At 42.9% G+C, this 19,083-nt stretch overlaps 1 protein-coding gene across 1 annotated transcript in view; it reads left to right on the forward strand.

The window, feature by feature from the left end:
- Window positions 1–19,083, forward strand: part of atad2b (ATPase family AAA domain containing 2B) — a 67,201-nt gene that overhangs the window by 14,357 nt on the left and 33,761 nt on the right. Inside the window, exons 20-24 of the mRNA XM_084030724.1 lie at window positions 2,252–2,387; window positions 3,455–3,648; window positions 3,743–3,902; window positions 7,793–7,915; window positions 10,804–10,932. Of these exons, the coding sequence (XP_083886850.1) occupies window positions 2,252–2,387; window positions 3,455–3,648; window positions 3,743–3,902; window positions 7,793–7,915; window positions 10,804–10,932 (742 nt within the window). The remainder of the gene's footprint in view (window positions 1–2,251; window positions 2,388–3,454; window positions 3,649–3,742; window positions 3,903–7,792; window positions 7,916–10,803; window positions 10,933–19,083) is intronic.

Consider the following 19,083-nt stretch of genomic DNA (forward strand, 5'->3'; position numbering starts at 1 on the left):
AACCACCTCAACTGACTCCGTGCAATTCAGAGGAGGAGCGAATCTGAGCTCCTTTTTTTTTCTCTGGCTGCTCGTATCCGTGACCTCATTGTTTCGGTCACTACCCAAAGCTAATGACCATAGCTGAGGGTTGGAATGTAGATGGAGCGGTAAATCAGGAGCTCTGCCTCCGCTCTGCTTTCACCAGGACAGGCCAGTATAACGTCGGCCAGCGCCTTTTCACCATACTATCCTGGATTTAAAAACGTTGTTTTTCTTCATTATTGCCAATTAAAATCTTGTTAAAGTTTAAGGTTTAATAACTGCACAAACACAAAAAGTGGCATCATTTCAATCCCCTTTCATAGTGACTCAGGCAGGGTGTATTTTTCTTTCCGGCCCAGGTTGATGGGACGTCCTTAGAGTGGAGCTGAAATGAAAAATGCCTTTTGGATCACATCCCCAGTCATATAGTGAACCTATTAAACAATATATGCCCCAAAATCAATACCGTCATATTGTATATCAAATGCTTGCATCAGCTTGCGCCAACTTGTCGCAATACTTGTCGCTACACCGGTATGCCGGACTATCTCGTGCTCCATCTTACCCTCACTCACTTGTCACCTTAGTGTGAACGTTTCTGTGCAGATTTCATTATCAACCTTTCTCTCACTCCTTTGTGTCGTCCTCGTTTCGGAGTCATTAAGGTGTCATCTTCAGACCCTTCTCATTCAGGCGAAGGTGTCTCGGCTTCTGTGGATTACATGAAGAGCTTTTCACTCAAGCTGTGTTGACAGTCATCTCATTTTATACCTGCAGTAGGGATCTTTTTCTTCTTCTTCTGAAAATTGAGATAGAGATGGAGGGCAGAGCTAGGCAGGCTGACAGATATGTTTTGCTTTTAAGTCCGTTTCTGCAGTTAAGAATTGATCACGCTAGCAGAACAGGTGTCCAGTTTTGTTTTGCAATTGCTCTACTCAGCCAGGCATGCCCAATTTTGTTTGTACATTTAGGTCTCTCTCCTCTACCTCCTCCCTCTTTCTTTAAGCATTCATTTATCCACACATTGCTGCCGCTAACTCTCCATGTGTCAACACCCCTGCAGCCTTGATCATGATGAAAAATACTGAGACTCATTACCCGCTGTGTGCTACATACACTTTGGCTGTCTTCCCCCCCTCTATTCCTCCTTTTCTCTCCTGTTATCAGAGGAGAAGGTGCAAAATCTAGAGAGAGGAACAGAACGAGAACAGAAGGCAATGCAGAGAGAACGGGAGAACAAACTTGTCATGGTTAAGGGAGAGAATCGATGTGAGAGACAGATGGGGGGAGATATAAAGTGAGAAGTAGGTGCTTCGTCAGCAACAGGGCTTACTGTTGGGAGTGGCCTTGAGCTCCATCAAGGAGGTGGACTGGGATCGTTGAAGCCCCCTGTAGCCCCACTATAGACACATGCCAGAAATTAAGGTAGCTGGAATAAGGCTCATGTGTTCCTCTGACAATACTCTATATTAAATTATCACATCATTATGCTAATTAGTGGCAATTTAGTTGCAGGATAACACCGTGCCTTATTTTTTGGTTGTAGATTCATGGTCATTATTATTGAAAATATGAGACTGTATCTGTCTTTACAAAGCTGATGCGTTTATGGATACACACATTAATTATCCGTCTATACTGAAGTTGAATTATTGTGATTTTGCCATTCTTCCCGATTTAAACACTTACTGAATTATTATTAAGTGTTATTTTGCAATCAAATGTATTATGTTTTGTGTGTTTATCCAGTATTGCCTTCTTTGTATTTACCTTTTGTTCAATCCATATTTTAAATGTCTTCAAAGCTTAAAATGTACATCTGGGCTCACAGCCATAAATGATTGCATGTAAAAGGTGATGCGTCATTCATTGAAGATTTGCTTTGATCGGGTATCACCTTTTATCAGTCAAGAAAAGACATAAACCCCCCTTTGTGCAACTGGTGCAATTATTGTGGACATAAAACATTTCTTCTCTTCATGCGGTCCTAAACGCTGCTGTGCTCAGTCGTGCTTTACCTTTCATGTTGCTCATAAAAACGGGCACAAGCAACCTATTATGTAACAAACATTATCAGAACGATCACATCAAGATTCAGGAAATACAATTTGAAAAATGTGATTGTGTGTAGTGAAAAGTTCCCTGCTTTAACCATCTGTGTCTTTTAATAGTATTAACGCAGAGGGATACATGATGGCTAATTCTTATTAAAATGTTTTTATTCTAGGTGAGGAGTATGTTCCAGAGGAACTACGGGGAGGTTGTGACGCTGTGTCCACCCGGAGAAGAGGACAGGAAGAGCTTCTTCTCTGACCTGCTGCTGGTCCAGGCAGCCAGGGCGCCGCCACGCCTCAGGAATGCAGGTATTTACTGCATTCACCTCTACACACACACATGCAGCATGAGGCGGTTAGCACTCATCTCTGCTGTCAGTCCTAGAGGGCAGTGTTGCCTACATATGCTGCTTCCCCTGTGAGCTCTGGTCTCAATCTCTCCCACACTCTTTTTTTTTATTTTTTTATATCCAGTGAAAGGTACCAGATGTTATCTCATTGGTATTTAAAAGATCATCCTGTGTGTGTGTGTGTGTGTGTGTTTTCTGGACATCTCTATCCCTGGCATACATAAAAATGAGCAATCCCCATCCATCCCTCTAAGCGCCCCCTTTACCCCCCCTTCCATATTCGGGTTCAATATATGTCTGTCCAGCCGGGCTTTCAAATGGAAATTATGCTCTGTGTTAAACCTCGGTTTGCTCATTGATGCGAAGCAGGGGTCCCTCGTTTTACTCGCCCAGTGCTCTTCAGGGGTTCCTGCCTGAATAAGACAGCATTCGGGCTTCCAGCAGAGAGGCTGACAGAAATGCAGGGAGAGGAATTGCTATGAGGGGCCTGGTTGTTATTAGCCATAATTAGAATCAGGGTTTGGATTGCTGCGAGTTGAGCGAAGCGGCCCGAGGTGCTGTGAAGCCTTCCTAACGATGCCGGCAGATGCCTTGGGTGAGGACCGGTGCCCTGGGAGAGGAGGAGAGGATATCTGCTTTCCTTGCTTCATCACTCTGTCGTAGTCCAGAGGCTTTTCTAAACCTGTGTTTGGGAAGTGGCTGCAAGAATCTTAAAAGGCTTTTTTTTTTTGTATACCTGGGGTGAGTCTCTGTTGGTGTATATCTGCAATGATGACAAGGACACGGTCAAGTCAGGTTTGAGATTGGAATGTTCCAACCAATATGCTAGCTGTGTGTTAATGTTTTCTGCATAGTTGGTGTTGTGATTTTGCCCACCTGAGTCCTTTTCTATTTCGTTGCTTTTGTAACTGCAAGACTATTCTTTATTTTTTCTGTAGGTGTTAGATTTTTTTTTTGAGATCTGAGAAGCTGCGTGAAAAATGCATTATGTTTAGCAAGTGTACTCCTCTGTTTTTTCCCCAACAGAGAGGTGTGAAGAGGTACTGCCAGAGGCGGAGGCTCCAGGCCCCAGAGTCCTGTCAACAGAGGAGCAGCACCGCTTGGCTGAGCAGGAGGAGAACACACTACGGGAACTCAGGCTCTTTCTCAGGGATGTGACCAAGCGCCTGGCCACCGACAAGAGATTCAACATCTTCAGCAAGCCGGTTGACATTGACGAGGTAAATAAGAATGGCTCCACATCTCACTCACAGTTTGACAAATCCAGTTTTAGTCCCTTTTTTTTTTTTTTTTTAAATGAACTTTGTATGTCAGGTGTCAGACTACTTGGAGGTTATCCGGCAGCCCATGGACCTGTCGACTGTCATGACCAAGATTGACACCCACCAGTATCTGACAGTGAAGGAGTTCTTGGCCGACGTCGACCTCATCGCCAGTAATGCTTTAGAATACAATCCTGACAAGGACCCTGGAGGTGAGGAGGACAATTACACACACACACATATAACACAATTCACATGCATGTGTCCATAACAAATTGGCCAATTTGTACATGATCTGCAAATTATTTAATGAAACATTACATTCAAACTAGCTGGTATTTTGTGCTAAAATAGGCTCAACATGTTTAAACGCTTTATCAATGCATAGAGATTAAATGAATACAGATCATTGCATCCAGGACTTGGTCAGAAAGAGACTTCTTGATGTCTTATGCTGAAGATGTGAGTTGCAGGTTGCAGTCACAGTGTAATGTCACCCTGATTTTTAAGTTTCTGCTTTACAGGGGAATATTTAACCTGTGCTGGATGTGCACGATAAATGAGAGTACCAAATATGATTTACCAATATTTAAACTGCTGTAGAAAGGTTTCAGCTCGCCACAAAAACTTGATTTATTGGCCTCACATGACTGTGTACTCTATATTTGTTTTAATTTGTTTTTCATGCTTTGAGGTTGTAGCAACTAGCAAATTCTCTTTACAAATAGATGTTGTATGAAAGGTTTTTTTTTTTTGTACAAAACTACGTACAATGGTTTTTAACCAGACTGACAACACAAAGGGCAGAAAAACACAAAGACCCTTTTGAGCAACAGTTCAATAAGAATAGGGAAAAATCACCAGTCGTTGGGAGAAGAGACTGGAGGCTTAGCATCAAAACGTGCAGATTTCAATAATGCAGTCTATATCTGTGACTGAACGTTACTCTTTTGGTCTCTGTCGTCATCGAAGGAAATAAGAAGAACATTAATATAACATACAAAAGCTCCTGAGAGCGTGAACTATTACTCGGAGTGAGATAGGGCATGACAATCTGCGATTTAGTTCAGGGATACAAATAGGATAGCTGACCCCCGTTTACCGATCATTAAAAGTTAAGATAATGTGTGTTGCATACTTGCACAACCAGCTGCTGTGATAAACGATGCATAAACATGTATGAAATGTAAATACATTATTGATCACTGGCTGCAGCGCATGCACGAAACAGGATACGGTGGACGCATGCAGCCACTTTCAGAGTAGGTCATCAATGCATCATTAGTTTGGCTGCTGGGTTGTCAGCTGTGTGTCTGTGTCGGGTCGGGGTCTATTGCAAGCGGGGTGTGTGTGTGTGTGTGTGTGTGTGTGTGTGTGTGTGTGTGTGTGTGTGTGTGTGTGTGTGTGTGTGTGTGTGTGTGTGTGTGTGTGTGTGTGTGTGTGTGTGTGTGTGTGTGTGTGTGTGTGTGTGTGTGTGTGTGTGTGTGTGTGTGTGTGTGTGTGTGTGTGTGTGTGTGATGAGTATGAAGTCAGCAGTAACGTTATAGCCGGTTCATGTTCACTTTAAGTTGGACCAGCTATTCTCCTGACAAGCCGCTCTGCTGAGTTTTTTTTTTTTACTGCTGAACTGAGAGCATTAATTTGTCAAAATTCTTGTTGTCGGTTAAATGGTTAATTATAAAAATAGTTTGAAAGCAGGTGGCAACCTCAGTGTTGTGTGTAAAGTGAAGCTTCAAAACCTGACGTCCACAAACCAATGGGGGACACAAGGTCTACTTCTTACATACAGTCTGTTTGAGAGTGATTGTGGCGTCGCGTTACCTGACTTGAGGTGAAGATAGTAGAATTACTAAATCAAATAAGTGAATTCACCTAAACTTCAAAGAATCCCTTTAACCCCAAACTCAATCCGTAGATTATCCCCAGAACTGACGATGAATATCGATAGGCTTTCACTCTTCTATGTCTGTCTATCTTAGAGTTTTCTCCTGTTTGTGACCTGACAGTCCCTAGGGAATAAGTCGACACTAACCCATCAAAAATCAGTAAGGCCCTGTAGTTACTGTTGTGTTCCATTAGGCTGTCATTGTGTGAGGGAAAAAAGTAATTAGATTCAACACCTAATGACTTATGGAGAGTGCTACCAGGCTGCCACATTACAGAACCTCCAAGATGGGTTTTTTTCTTCTTCAACTTGGAAATTCAAATTCAAGTGCATACAGCCCCCCACTGGAAATACATTCCCACAGTGTAATTCATGCTCCATAGCTGAGAGGCTGCATATGCATGAAAATTTAATTGTCTCTTGTTTCGCAATTTGAACCGATTTTTGCATCATGCGCCTTCCCTTCTCAGCACCTTTTCCAAAGCCAAATATGGGCTTCGTAATGAGTGCTGGGGAACAAAAAGTGTGTGCACACACACAAAGAAAGAGGCCTGGTATTTGCAATAGCTTACAAATGAATTGGAATTATATTTATAGTTTTAACTCGCCTGCATGCTAGGGAGAAGCCTGTGTGAAGATATACATGTTTGTGTATAAATTTAAAATAAAATGGGGAAAAAATAATGTGAGGTGGAAGTTGCATGAGGAAAAGAGCTTGTTGCACAAAAGCTAATTTCTACCAGAATCAAATCCCCAACAGCAATTCCATGTTAATTAAAAGCAGCATCCACTAGGCCCGCCTAAGATCAGTCGGTCTCACCATTTAAATTCCCTCCTTGTGGTGTTTACCTGCTTGGCTCCTTAAGAAAGATATAGTTCCATGACACCATTGGGATGCAATTCTCTGTCAGCCCCAAATGAATAAATCATATCTGTCTTTGCAGGCGAGGGCCCGGGTCATTTGTTGGAATGCAGGGTCTACAAATGATACACTAAAGGGGAGAAATGCAATTAGGCAGGTTAATAAAGAAGACTAACGAAGCCTCTCACCCACTGCTTGGCCCCGGGAAATATGGCCTTGCACAATTATGCTGCTGGGGAAGTTCTACACCAGCTCAAAAATAGCTGTGGAGAAAAAAAAACCCCCTCATTATCCCTCAGTGCTCTGTGCCTCCTTGTCCTTCATGCTATCTTAATCGCACCGTCCTCCATGTGCAAGCATGGTGGCTTCCTTGTCTTGTTCCCCTCTCACCTTGCTAAATAATAACTTGTTTATGTTAAAAAGGCTGATATCTCTGTGCGCCACAATGGGATTCAGTGTCACAAATACTTCTTTATTGCTTGAGGGAACTGGCAATAACAAGCCTTTTACTATAAAGGAGCAGGCAGGCAGCATTCTAGCGTGTTCTAGATGGGGAGGTTAGGCAGCGCCCGTAAGGGTTCTGATGAGCTCTCGGCATCCCACCTGGCCTTTGACACATCCTCCACGGTTAGGGATCGCTTCCTCTTATAGCACACACACACACACAGACACGCTCTGTCCGTAGAAACACACAAACACACACACACACACACACACACACACACACACACACAACTTGCCTCCGTCGCAATTAGGCAGCCATCCTCCAATTAGACAAAGGGAGCTGGCAGATTGTGACCCCTTTGCCACTCTGTGCCTGCGCTGCTCTCCCTCTGTCTGCCGTAATGAGAGACGGTCTGTTTACAGTGCCGATGCTCTCAGACTGCCTCTTCAGCTCCGTCTTTAGTTTCTTCTCCGTAGATGCAGGAGTAGGCAAAAAAAAAAGAGGAGGATTTAATGGTGCTGTGGTACATCTAAGGGAAAAATAATGCATGTGAGTTATGGGAGGTGTAACGAGGGAATAAGTAGGCATTTAAAATATATTTTTACCTCTGTTTGTGAATGGTGAAATCAAGACTCTTGTGCATGAGTTCTGCCTGCTTATGCTTTTCCACCAAAGGCAGCGCTACCCTTTAATTCAACCTGTGAGAAAATGCTACATTCCTGTTTCTCACAGCTACAATGGACCGGCGCAGGGCTTTGCTATTGACTCTTTGCCTTACAATTACACCCATGATAATGTGGAAACCATGCAACATCAAACTGCAGACATACTGGTATGATCACCCTATTTGCAAAGGACATGCCTTTTTTTGAAAATGGTGTGACATTGGTGTCATGTTCTTCCTTTTCAGACAAGGTGATCCGGCACCGAGCGTGCAGCTTAAAGGACACGGCCCACGCCATATTCGCTGCCGAGCTGGACCCCGAGTTCGACCGCATGTGTGAAGAGATCAAGGAAGCGCGCAGGAAGAGGGGTAAGCAAACGGATGTTCTTTTACCATTATGTTCCAAGTAGGGCAGATGATATCGCATACTCATAACACTGGACTTAAAAGCAACATTTGTTTATCGAAATAAATCATAACACTCACTCACTCGGATAATGAGTCGGAGTTGGCAGCGTTAGTTCCCCGCCTGTCCTCTCGCCCTCCCTTCCTCTTTGGAAGAAGAAGAAAGTATTTGATATATTTTTTCAGAGAAAAAAAGAAACTTTTTAGGGGGGGGGGGGGTAAAGGAATCTGCAGGCCAGCACAGCAGTACTTGATGGAGCAGTCAGTTCTCAGAGTTGAGAGTGCGGCGTGGAAAGCAGCGATGCCCGAGGCTCCGGCGTTCCAGACAGTACCGTCTGTGCTCGCTGTCTGCCAGGCGCTCTGCATCTGTACACTCACCAAACCGCCCCGAGCCGTGCCGAGTTGATTTAGGGTAATTCTAAATTATATATATATATATACACATATATACAGTGTAGATGATGCATTTGAGTTTTTCAGTATTTCAGGATTAGTTTTATATACGTTATATACACAACTCGATCGATACTAAGCCAAGAATACAGAAGCAGAAGAAAATGGAACCACTTAATGTATATATTTTTTCTTCTTCTATTGATTGACCATGAAAAAATCTCTCTCCCTGCTCGTCATTGTTATTTTCCCCACCCCCATTAGAGACGGCATCCAAGCCTTGCATTTCTGTACACTCAAGTACTTTTATGTTTGAATCTGTGCAGCAGGTCAGTTATGCATCATATTCAACACAACATTTTCCAGTCAAGTAGCAATTCATTCTAAGAACGTTACAATAATAAAATATTTAGACCTGCGTGTCAAACATTCCAAAGATATTTTATCTAAAATAATCCCCCTGGTTATTGTTGAAGGTTTACAGTCACTCAAGTTCAGCAATACAGTTTTTCTTGCACAGAAAGCAAGGACGCACTTTAATCTTTTTGTGTGTATACTTGTCAGCTGTGTCTGGTAGTTCAGACTCTTTGTTCAATTAAATGTCAAGTTACGCATACTATATCTGCTATGTTTTTCTTATATTTATCTATATATTACAGGTCCAAACACAATGAGTGAATACAACACACAGATTTATTGTGATCCATTTTATGTCCGAAGGCCTTCACACACCGGGGGCGTGACGGATAAACAACACCAAAACGTGAAATACTCGGCTGGGAATATAATGCATAACATAACTACTCATACTGGCAGTAATGTGAATTTGCAAGCGTTGCAGCACATTTTTTCAATAAAAGATTTGAATAGATTTGCACTGGCAGTCTGTCTGAGATAAATTGTTGTTTAGCCGAAGCTACTGTAAGCTTTTATTGAGTTTCCTTCCAGCAAAAACCAGTGAATTTTAGTTCCCCCCGGCAATCCGCTATGAAGTTGTATATGTGTCGAACTTTTATTGTGAAAGGTAAGGATGGAGGGAGCTGATTGGTTACGCGCTGCCTTTTTGTTTGAAAGGAGAGAAGTTGGTTCGGTCCACGGCGCCTCCGTGTTTAACATTCACATCCTAACTGAGAACATTCTTGGCAAAAACAACAAAAAATACATTGATGTGCAAATGAATCATCCAAATTGTCCCGGTGTGTGAAAGCCTTAAGCGGGAGAGTAATCTGCAGATGAAGTAGTCTAAATTGAGTTTCCTATTACAAACTGAAATGTTATTTGCTGATTTCCATATTTGGAAACAGGTTGCTTCATCAGTGTCGATATTACAGGTAATTTGGCATAAATGCATTTGGTTGTTTCTGGATTTTCCAGGCATGAGAAAAGGAAACTATTCTACTACATCAGTGACAAATCTCAGAGCCGAATGCTTTTCCTCTTGCAATATCCTTTATCTATACCCATTCAAAGAGATGAGACTGTCACGCATTGGTTTTTTGTTCTGGTCCGTTTGGATTTGTTTTCTGCAGTTTGAGACGAAGTGGATTAAAGGGAGAAGGAAGTAGACTTGTCTTAAAAAACAAAATGTACATTATTGTGTACAGCCCAACCCCTAGAGGGCTAATTGACTTCTGACTTGAGCCATATGGTCCTCACTCTTCAATGTCGAATAGGAAACTTATTAAAGAGAAGCTTTTGATTTCCTCTTTTATTGCAGGAATGGAAGTCAAATGTCTTAGAAATAAATACATATATATACATTTACTTTCTTCTTATGTATTATGGAAATACAAATGTTAAACAACATTAAACTTGAAAAAAAAAACTAATTTAAATCAAGCACCAAATTGTGCTTAACTCAAACAGGAATTATGTATTGTCTATAGTGTATAAAATCATAGAATTTAAATGGATTGGCCCCATTTTTACAGATATCCAAGTCAGAGGAAGAATACAGCCGTGTAAATATTTCATTTTCTAGTCAAGGTCCCGCTATAAAGCTATCAATTAGCCCCGCACTGCATGATTTCCATTTGCAGCAGTGTTCAAGACCCACAATGCATCTTGGGGGATTTTTTTCTCCCCTGTGACGAGATGAAAGGAGCCGTGATTTTTGGCCAAAAAAACCCTTAAATACCACTGGATGTCAGAGTTGAAACATCTCATTTTCAGAGGCTTGCATGTCTCCACATCCACCTCTCGCTTCTCATTCTCTCTGGAGTGGAACATAAGCCAATGAGAAAGGATATTATTGTAGATTCTGTGGTAATATTTGTGCTGATTGACTTGTGGTTGGATCCTCATCTATTGGTGTCTATGCGCACGCACACACACACATACATACACACTCATTATCTGGTCCAGCAGTACATTTCTGAAGTGTTTTTTTCCTCTTTTGCACATGCACACACAAAGAGTATTGTCTGTTGTCGGTAACTGATCCTCTGTGGGCACCGCAGACCTCCAGACGCCGGCTCAGCCGACGGCGCTGATGGGCGCTGTGGCAACCAGGAAGAACCACACGGCAGGAGAGGAGCAGGCCAGGAGCAGCTTTCAGGGCGAGGCCGCCGACAAACAGTGCACCACCAGTGAGTATTTCAACCGGATCCAAAAAATGTCAAATAAGTTGTTATTGATGAGACTCACAGCATACTTAGACTTATTGATCCCTTTGGGATGACTCCCGCAAGGAAATTGGATTTCCAGCAGCTTACAAAACGTATCTAAATAGATATAGACAGTAATCAATAAACTCCTAGCTAAATATATATAAAGTAGAGATAAGAATACAAGTAAATTAAAATAAGTTAAGTGTAGAGAACTGTATAGAGGATAACTATAGATAAATAGAGATAAAATATATAGGACTGTATATGGCGTTGTGTTTTTTGTACAGTGGATAAATGACATTAGCGGCAATTAGCAATTCAATTAAACCCACCCACCCGCTTCAAATGACAGCAAGTTGGTTTTGGAGATTATTGAACCAACTTGCTTGTGAAAAATGACTCCTACCACTGAGTTTTTCTTTTTTTTATATTTAGCTATTGTGCACATGATCATCCCAGCTCAGCTAACTTTCTGTCCGACTCACACTCAAACTTTGGACGTCGCTGGCTCTCCTGGACTTCTCTGCGTCTCTGATGCAGCAGCGAGCAGCTGTGTTGTATTACAAGCCCTTTACCAGATGTATGTGTTGCCAAACACCTGCCCCGCTCCTTCATACACATATATTTCTCAGCAGTGGAGACGCATCACAGTGAGTCGCCTCATTAGCGGAAGCCGCTCTCTCTCCTATCCACTCAGAACATGACCACACCACAGAGCAATTACATGCCCACCTGTGGTAAACGGCAGGTGCCCGGGGGTGAAGGGAGGGCCAGGTATGTGCAGGGGGGCCGACTAATGAGGCCGTAACCTGAACAAATCGGAAATGAGCGGATTTGATGTGTAATCTGAAGAATGTCCTTTTAGCTTCCACCTGGACCAAAATACCGGGGAATGATCGGGAGCTAGCGTAGGCGCCCTCAACGGTCATCATGAGATGATGAGTCTAGATAAGACATAAGGGAGTGTGGGATATGTGGAGTGTGTTGCAACAACTTTGTCCGTGCAAATCGAGCTTGATGCATTTTCTGTGTAAGCTCCGTCTTCCCTGATGGCAAAGATGGGACGTGAATGCATTTGTTGAAGCAAGGTCTGTTTGTTGTTTTGATTAATTTCTGTGTCCGTGCAGTACAACTGTCCAACACAAGGTGGTGCTTGCCCCTCACGAGAGGGTCCCTAATGGAACCCCCCCTGCTGTGTGGGTAAACCATGCCTTCTCCCAGGGAGATGGTCCCCTCTTGAGAGCTGAGGGCCACCATTAATATTTTAAGACCGGGCCTGTTGAAGCCTTGAGATCGGTCCAAGTTGATCTCATCTTGCTAAGCCAGAAAAAAAAAATACAGCTAAATAGTCGGGAGGTTATATTTAAAATAATTGTTTAATTTCCTCCCATACATAATTCAGTCCAGGGTAAACTACTGTAATGGAATATGATGGAAGACATCAGACTTGAGCCAGCAGCTTTTCAAAGATATTGATAAAACAATAAAATGACAATACATATTAGACACAGTTCAGTCTAATTCAGTGTTCTACATCCTGGTCAGTAAGTGCAGGTGGAATCGGCTTATTCACCATCTCTGATAGTCCCAAAGCTATATGTTTCCATCACATGATGGTGCGTATTTCTACTTTATATGTATTACATCGTGTATAAAGGCTACGAGTAACATCGGTTATAGTAGTTTTGCATATCAAACCTATATGCTGTCTAACTAACCAGCGCTTTCATTCGCATATCTGCAAGGAAGGATGTGAAACACAAAGGCCAACCAAAATACGAGCACACGTTAATGCTAATTACCTAATTGATATTCGTGTAATCCAGACAGACCTATCGTCTTCTTTTTTAAGTGGGACAGCCAAACGGTATATTCTACTTTTAGCTGCAGTATTTATCTACAAAGCCAAATGTCACAGATGCGGACCACCAATTTAGAAGCTCTTGGGAGAGTCGTTATCAGCCTCCACCAGAGGCTTAATTAATTAGGCTAACTGGCTGAGGTGATTAATTTGTGACATCGCCAACCAGTTCTCACCTGGAGCACCTCAGCAAGGCAGCTATTAGGCTAATTGATCACGGAGTCAGTTATGCTTGGAGATGTGACACATCATTATAATGGAATTGCAGTGCATGCGGGGGGGCGGGACGCATCCTCTGCTACCCATACTCAACTGTTTGTGAATCTACACCCACTGGAGCCGGGGTCATTTTGGGGTCACTGGCTTTCCTTTCCTCCAATGTGGGAAGGTCAGGACACGTGGAGGTTAAATTTATCCTTGATCATTACCCGCAGGGGGGGAAAGCCTATCTGGAGCTGTATTTGGTATCTGCTGTTCTATAGGGCTTTTATCTGGGCCACCTCTCCCTCTCACCTCCCATCCCTCTCCTCTCCGCTCGCCCGGAGCCGAGAATTGCCTGTGACTTTCAGATATAATGGAGAGAGTGGTGGCGGGCTTCTTGAGATGCTATTTGGAAAGTTTCTTTTTGAAGGCTAAGGATATTTCTGAATCAGGTGTTAAAAGCGGTGGCCATGAATAAGGCTGGTTGTTGGTATCCAGATAGCTGGGGCAGCTGCTGCCGGGTCAGTCGGGGAGTAGGAAGGTGCTGTTAATGCACAAGAAAACGGGAAGAAGGATTTGGTTTCCATTAGCCTGCGTGGATAGCTCTAGTCTCTGGTTTCTCTGCTCCCCCCCTCTCTCTTTCTCTCACAACCCTTCTCTCTACCTCCCTTTCCCTTTCTCCTGTCACTCCCTCCCTAGAGGAGCCCAAGGCCCATTACCTGGGCCACAGCCTTGGGTTCATTCGTAGTGCACAACCACACAGATCTGGTTCATACGGAGTGCTTTCCCTTCATTCATAATTGAGTCCTCAGTTTTCCCCTCATTCACTCATGTGACTGTTTAGCAAGCTAAATCAGCTGTGTTTTATTCTTCCATGTGACAGTCAGAAGGCATGTGCTGTCGGCTGCTTAGCTAAATATCTCTGTCTGATTAGTCTCCCGCGTTTCCTAAATGTCACAGTCGGACTATAATGGTGTGTTACTTTTCCAGTTTTCTTATAAACCTTTCTCTGTTTTGTGTTTGTCTTTTGGCATGATTCACCGGTGTTTTTCCACTGCTAGTTGACAAGATTGTCCTCATTTAACTGTTTGTGGGGAGAGAGAGGAAACAAAGAAACTGTGCAGAAGGTGCATAATGTGTCGTCCTCGTCACTCAACAGCATGCCCAAGGCAACACGCACACGCCTGCATTCATGTCGACGGACGCCGCTGCGTTCCTGCCTCTCCGCTGCCTTGTATCTCGCATCACGGTAAACAGACACTTCTCTCCGCCGCCAATGTCAATCCATCACGGGACCTTGATGGGTTATTTAATGTCATAAGAAACACTCCTTTTTTTACCGCAGGCTGAAGTAGTTACTGCTTAAACGGATGGCCTGGATTCTTGCTCGGGACAAAGAGACGACCCGCATGCTCTGTGAAGGTCTGCGTGGTCACAGTGAGGAGATTAATAGGAGGAGGAGGTTAATAACGGGGCACTTTTTTCCATTTAGGAAACACAAAGCGCTGTTGAAGACTTGTTTATTTACTTGACTTTCTCATCTGTCTGCCTCTTCTGCTTACAAGGACATAGGACACCTACTTTGCTAACTGAAGTTTAACCTTGAAGTAAATCGTTTTTGCCCCCGAGTGTCTGCTTTACTTACCGGAGCTGCAAACGAGTCGTTGCGTTTGCCGTTGTCGTTTTTTCCAAAGCTCCCCTCCGCTTAAAGTCTTACATTTGACACGTTTCAGTCAGTCGAGAGTTAAATGAAATGTGGCAGTTGGCCGGTACCTCACTGTGCAAGCTCCTCTTTCCCATCCAAGTCATCTGTAAACAACCCTCACCGTGGAGATTTGTTCCACTTGTGTACCGTCTCACATTTTTTTGTTCCAAATCTGAAAATTGGAAGAGAAAATATAATTAAATTCTGTCTTGTAGTTGATCCTTTCTTTATTGGCAAATTAATTTAGAAAAAGCAAAATGGGCTTTTATCCCAAAAAAAAATACTGGTATGTCTTTTTTATTAATTCAAATCCTTTTATCATTTTATTATGTCAGTCATCAAGTATTGTAGTGCTGGGCGATATTGCCATACTTGTCTATCTCAATTTAGATAATTTCAAACCACACTGCCACCTTATCTTTCATGATAGTTTTCTGATAATTCAATAAAAATGTAGTCTACATGAAATAATAACATGGTGTTGAATACTTCTGTGTGGATGAAATGCTTGACAAATGAAAAGAGAGAATTTTCTCATTTAATTAAGAAGTTTATGGCACAATATTTAATTGTATGTGCTTGTTGAGAACTTTATTATTTATCACAAATAGGGATGGGACTATATAGGATTTTATCGGTTGAAATATTCCAACTCTTGGGGGGATTCGGCACCTTGCTCAAGGGCAACCCGGCAGTGCCCAGGAGGCAAACTGGCACCTCTGAAGCTAACCCGTCTCAGTACTTGGTCTGTACGGGGACTAGAAATTATGAGCCCTCCGGTTCCTGAGCCCCCCCCCCCCCCCCCCCCTACGTTGTCACATCATGATATGATTCCTTGGAAATAAGACAACTCATCATATTGAATTATCGCCCGGCCCTGATGTATTGCACATTCCAGTCCACATTGAGTAATACCCTTCTGCACGGCACCTGGTACAGAAGAGAGGTGATGGATGGCATCTGGTTCCATGGGTGCAGTATTTCCTCCGAAGGGATAGAATTAGAAGCTACTAGTGGTCAACGGCAGAAAACAAAGTGTCTCGCCTGAAACGGAAACGGCAATGTTATTTTTAAGTTATGAGGGCTGGACTCAGATTCTCCCCCCGAGCTACCTCGCTGCTACCAGGCGGGAAGTAAAAAAAAAACAACAATCTTGAGTCACACTCTGACACCCAGTGGCACTCTGCTAAAAAAAAAAAAATCCACGCAAAGCACTGAGCGTATAAGCGCTGAGCCTAAGCTGCCATTTTGTGGGCCCAGATGCTTCTTGCATCATTGTGGCACCAAGCGTGAAATGAATGTAAAATCCATTCCATTCCATTTATTGTTTTAGACTGCAGATGAGCTGACATCAGTGTTAATGTCTCTGAACATTCATTCTGTGTCTGCGGGTCTTTTCACTCCCGGCGTATAACTGTGGATAGTTGTTGCTGCGTGATGAGTGTACAGAATCCGACAGGTTGGGTGGTGAGACATAAATATATATAAATATATATACTTCTTGGGACATAGATTCAACAAGGTGCTGGAAACAATCCTCAGCGATTTTGGTCCATGCTGACTAGTGGTGGGACAATATATCGATATATCGCGATACTCGCTGCTGCGATATATTGTCGATACAGACACCAAAATATAGATATTAAAAAAATGTTGATTTCTTTTTTTGATTTTTATTAAAATATGCAGGCATTTACATTTACATTTAAGGCATTTGGAGACGCTTTTGTCCAAAGCGACTTGCAATAAGTACATTTGTCAAAAGAAAGAAACCGCAACTTATCATTGCCGATAAAGTAAGAGCTAAAAATAGAAACAAGTGTTTCAAGGTCCTCGTCTGAGTAAAGTAGCAGCTGTTCAGCAAAACATACCTTAAGAAGCAGGTGCTATTTATTGATTTCATGCATTAAGCCGGTTACCATTTGCCTCACCAGAGTCACTACTTTATGACTCCTCTTGGCCTTTTATTGCCAGTTGCATTGTTTCACAAATTATGTAAAAACGGACGACACAATGCAGTGAATAAACACAGTATACGATTAATTCCTGCTTTTGGCTTTTTCACTGTTATTTTTTCTCCTACAGATACAGATTTCGTGATGCATATCGTAGATGATTTTTTGCAATATATCGTGTATCACAGTATCGTGATATCATCGTTATTGTGAGCAAAATATCGTGATATCGTAGTTACTCTGTGATTACCACGCTTAATGTTGACATGAAAGCATCAATCTCCCGTTCACCACACACCCAAAGTTGCTCTATTGGATTGAGATCTGTAGTACAGCGAACTCGTTGTCACGTTCAGGAAACTGGTTTGAAATGATTTGATCGTCATCCTGCTGGAAGTAGCCATCGGAGCTGTAATGGGATGGACATGGTCAACAACAACACAATCAGGTCGGCTGTGAGGCCCCTCACCGATACACCACCACCTCCTGCCTGAACCGTTGATACAAGGCAGGGATGGATCCATGCTTTCATGTTGTTTACGCCAAATTCCCGACCCTAGCATCCGAGTGTCGCAGCAGAGATCGAGCGTCATCAGACCAGGAATTTCCAATCTTCTGTTGTCCAATGTTGTTGAGCACCTGTGAATTACAGTTTCCCGTTGTTAGCTGACAGGTGTGTCGCCCCGTGTGGTCTTCTGCTGCTGGAGCCCATCTGTTTCGAGGTTTTCCGATGTTTAGAGATGCTCCTCTGTCAACCACGGCTGTACCGAGCGGTTATTTCAGTTACTGTTGCCTTTTTTCAATCAGCTCCAACCAGTCTGGCCGTTCTCCTCTGACCCCTGGCATCAACAAGGCATTTTTTCACCCAGAGAACTGCCGCTCACTGGCTGTTTTTCCTCTTTTTCAGAGCGCTCTCTGTAAACCCAAGAGATGCTTGTGTGTGAAAATCCCAGTAGATCAGCAGTTGCTGAAATCCTCAGACCAGTTGATGAAATACTCATAGTTGTTCCTGCCGTTTGGCAGCAACAACCATTCCACGTGCAAAGTCACTTAAATCACCTTTCTTGCCCATTCTGTTGCTCAATTTGACCACGTCCTCATGCACACATGCATTGTTGCTGCCATATGATTAGCTTATTAGATATTTGCATTAACCAGCAGTTGAACAGGTGTACATCCAGCAGCTTGCACTTCTCCCCGCACTGCAATGATTGCATGTTGCTGCTCATTGCCTCCTGTGCATTGCCAATATCTGCAAGCTGAGCTGAGGACCTTAGAAAGGTGACGGGAGGGGAGAGAGAACATTTCTGTTGATTGACTTTAAAGGCTGATATCTTGACCTCAAATGACACATTCATTGTTTTGAGATTGTGTTTTCTTGTTGGGAATATCTGCCCATCACAAATTACATTCGGAGGCTGCCACGACGGGCAGACAGGTTCTCACAAAGGATCGGCTGTCCAATTAAAGTGGATCTGAGGCTTTACTTTCTATGATAAGTGGTCTATCTGTTTTTTTCCCCCTCTCTGTTCCTCTCTAACATTTAACAGCAGCCCAACATTGCAAACATTAAAGTTGTGCTACAGACAGACAACTAAGCAGCGTCTCCTGGGCTTTTGCTCTCATTGTTTTTACCATAGTGCACTCCATTTGTCAATTTCTGTAAACATCAGAAGCTAGTCAACGGAGAGCGGCTTAATGGGGTGTATTCCCTTCCTCTGCTTGGTTCTGATAAGTTGTAATTGACTGGAACAATTGTTCAAACATGATGCATTAGTGCTTGATTAGTTGGAATGACTTATGGATTTTGTTTGTGAGATCCAAATGATCTTTTTTGGACTTTGTGTGACTACTCAAACCCCGCTTGATGGAAAGGGACCTGATCGCTCATCCAGCTTTTTATTATGTGTGTCTTAGGGGTTTTCTTTTTAAAGATGCAGCTACTGGTTGTGTGATTTCTAAATGTATCACCCTGCCAAAGGGGACATCATTCTAACCACCACTCCTGTTTGTGAATATCTTCCATTGAGGTTTCGGTGGTTATTAGTCCTGATACATTTTCTTTTCCACAATAATAGATAAGCTAATGTCTACATGTTCGGCTGTGGAGATTCACTTCCCCTAAACACAAACGCAGCCATCCGTGGCCCACATCGCTTGGTGAATAGATGGACACATTAAGCGACACGAGTCACATTAGACCAGCGTAAGAATAGGAACGTGCGTTGACCGGGTTTTTAATTACATCAAATTACTCTTAGAATTGCTCTTATCCAGGCTAATCACCACGTCTCCATTAAAAAAAACCCCAGAGATGAGATGCATGTGCTCTCGACAAAAAACTGCCCTTTCCCCGGCTCACCGCTCATTATAGAGTGGCACAAAAGGTCGAGGGCAGTTGCGTAACT

Source organism: Eutrigla gurnardus (assembly GCF_963514095.1).
Source record: "Eutrigla gurnardus genome assembly, chromosome: 16".
Classification (NCBI taxonomy): domain Eukaryota; kingdom Metazoa; phylum Chordata; class Actinopteri; order Perciformes; family Triglidae; genus Eutrigla; species Eutrigla gurnardus.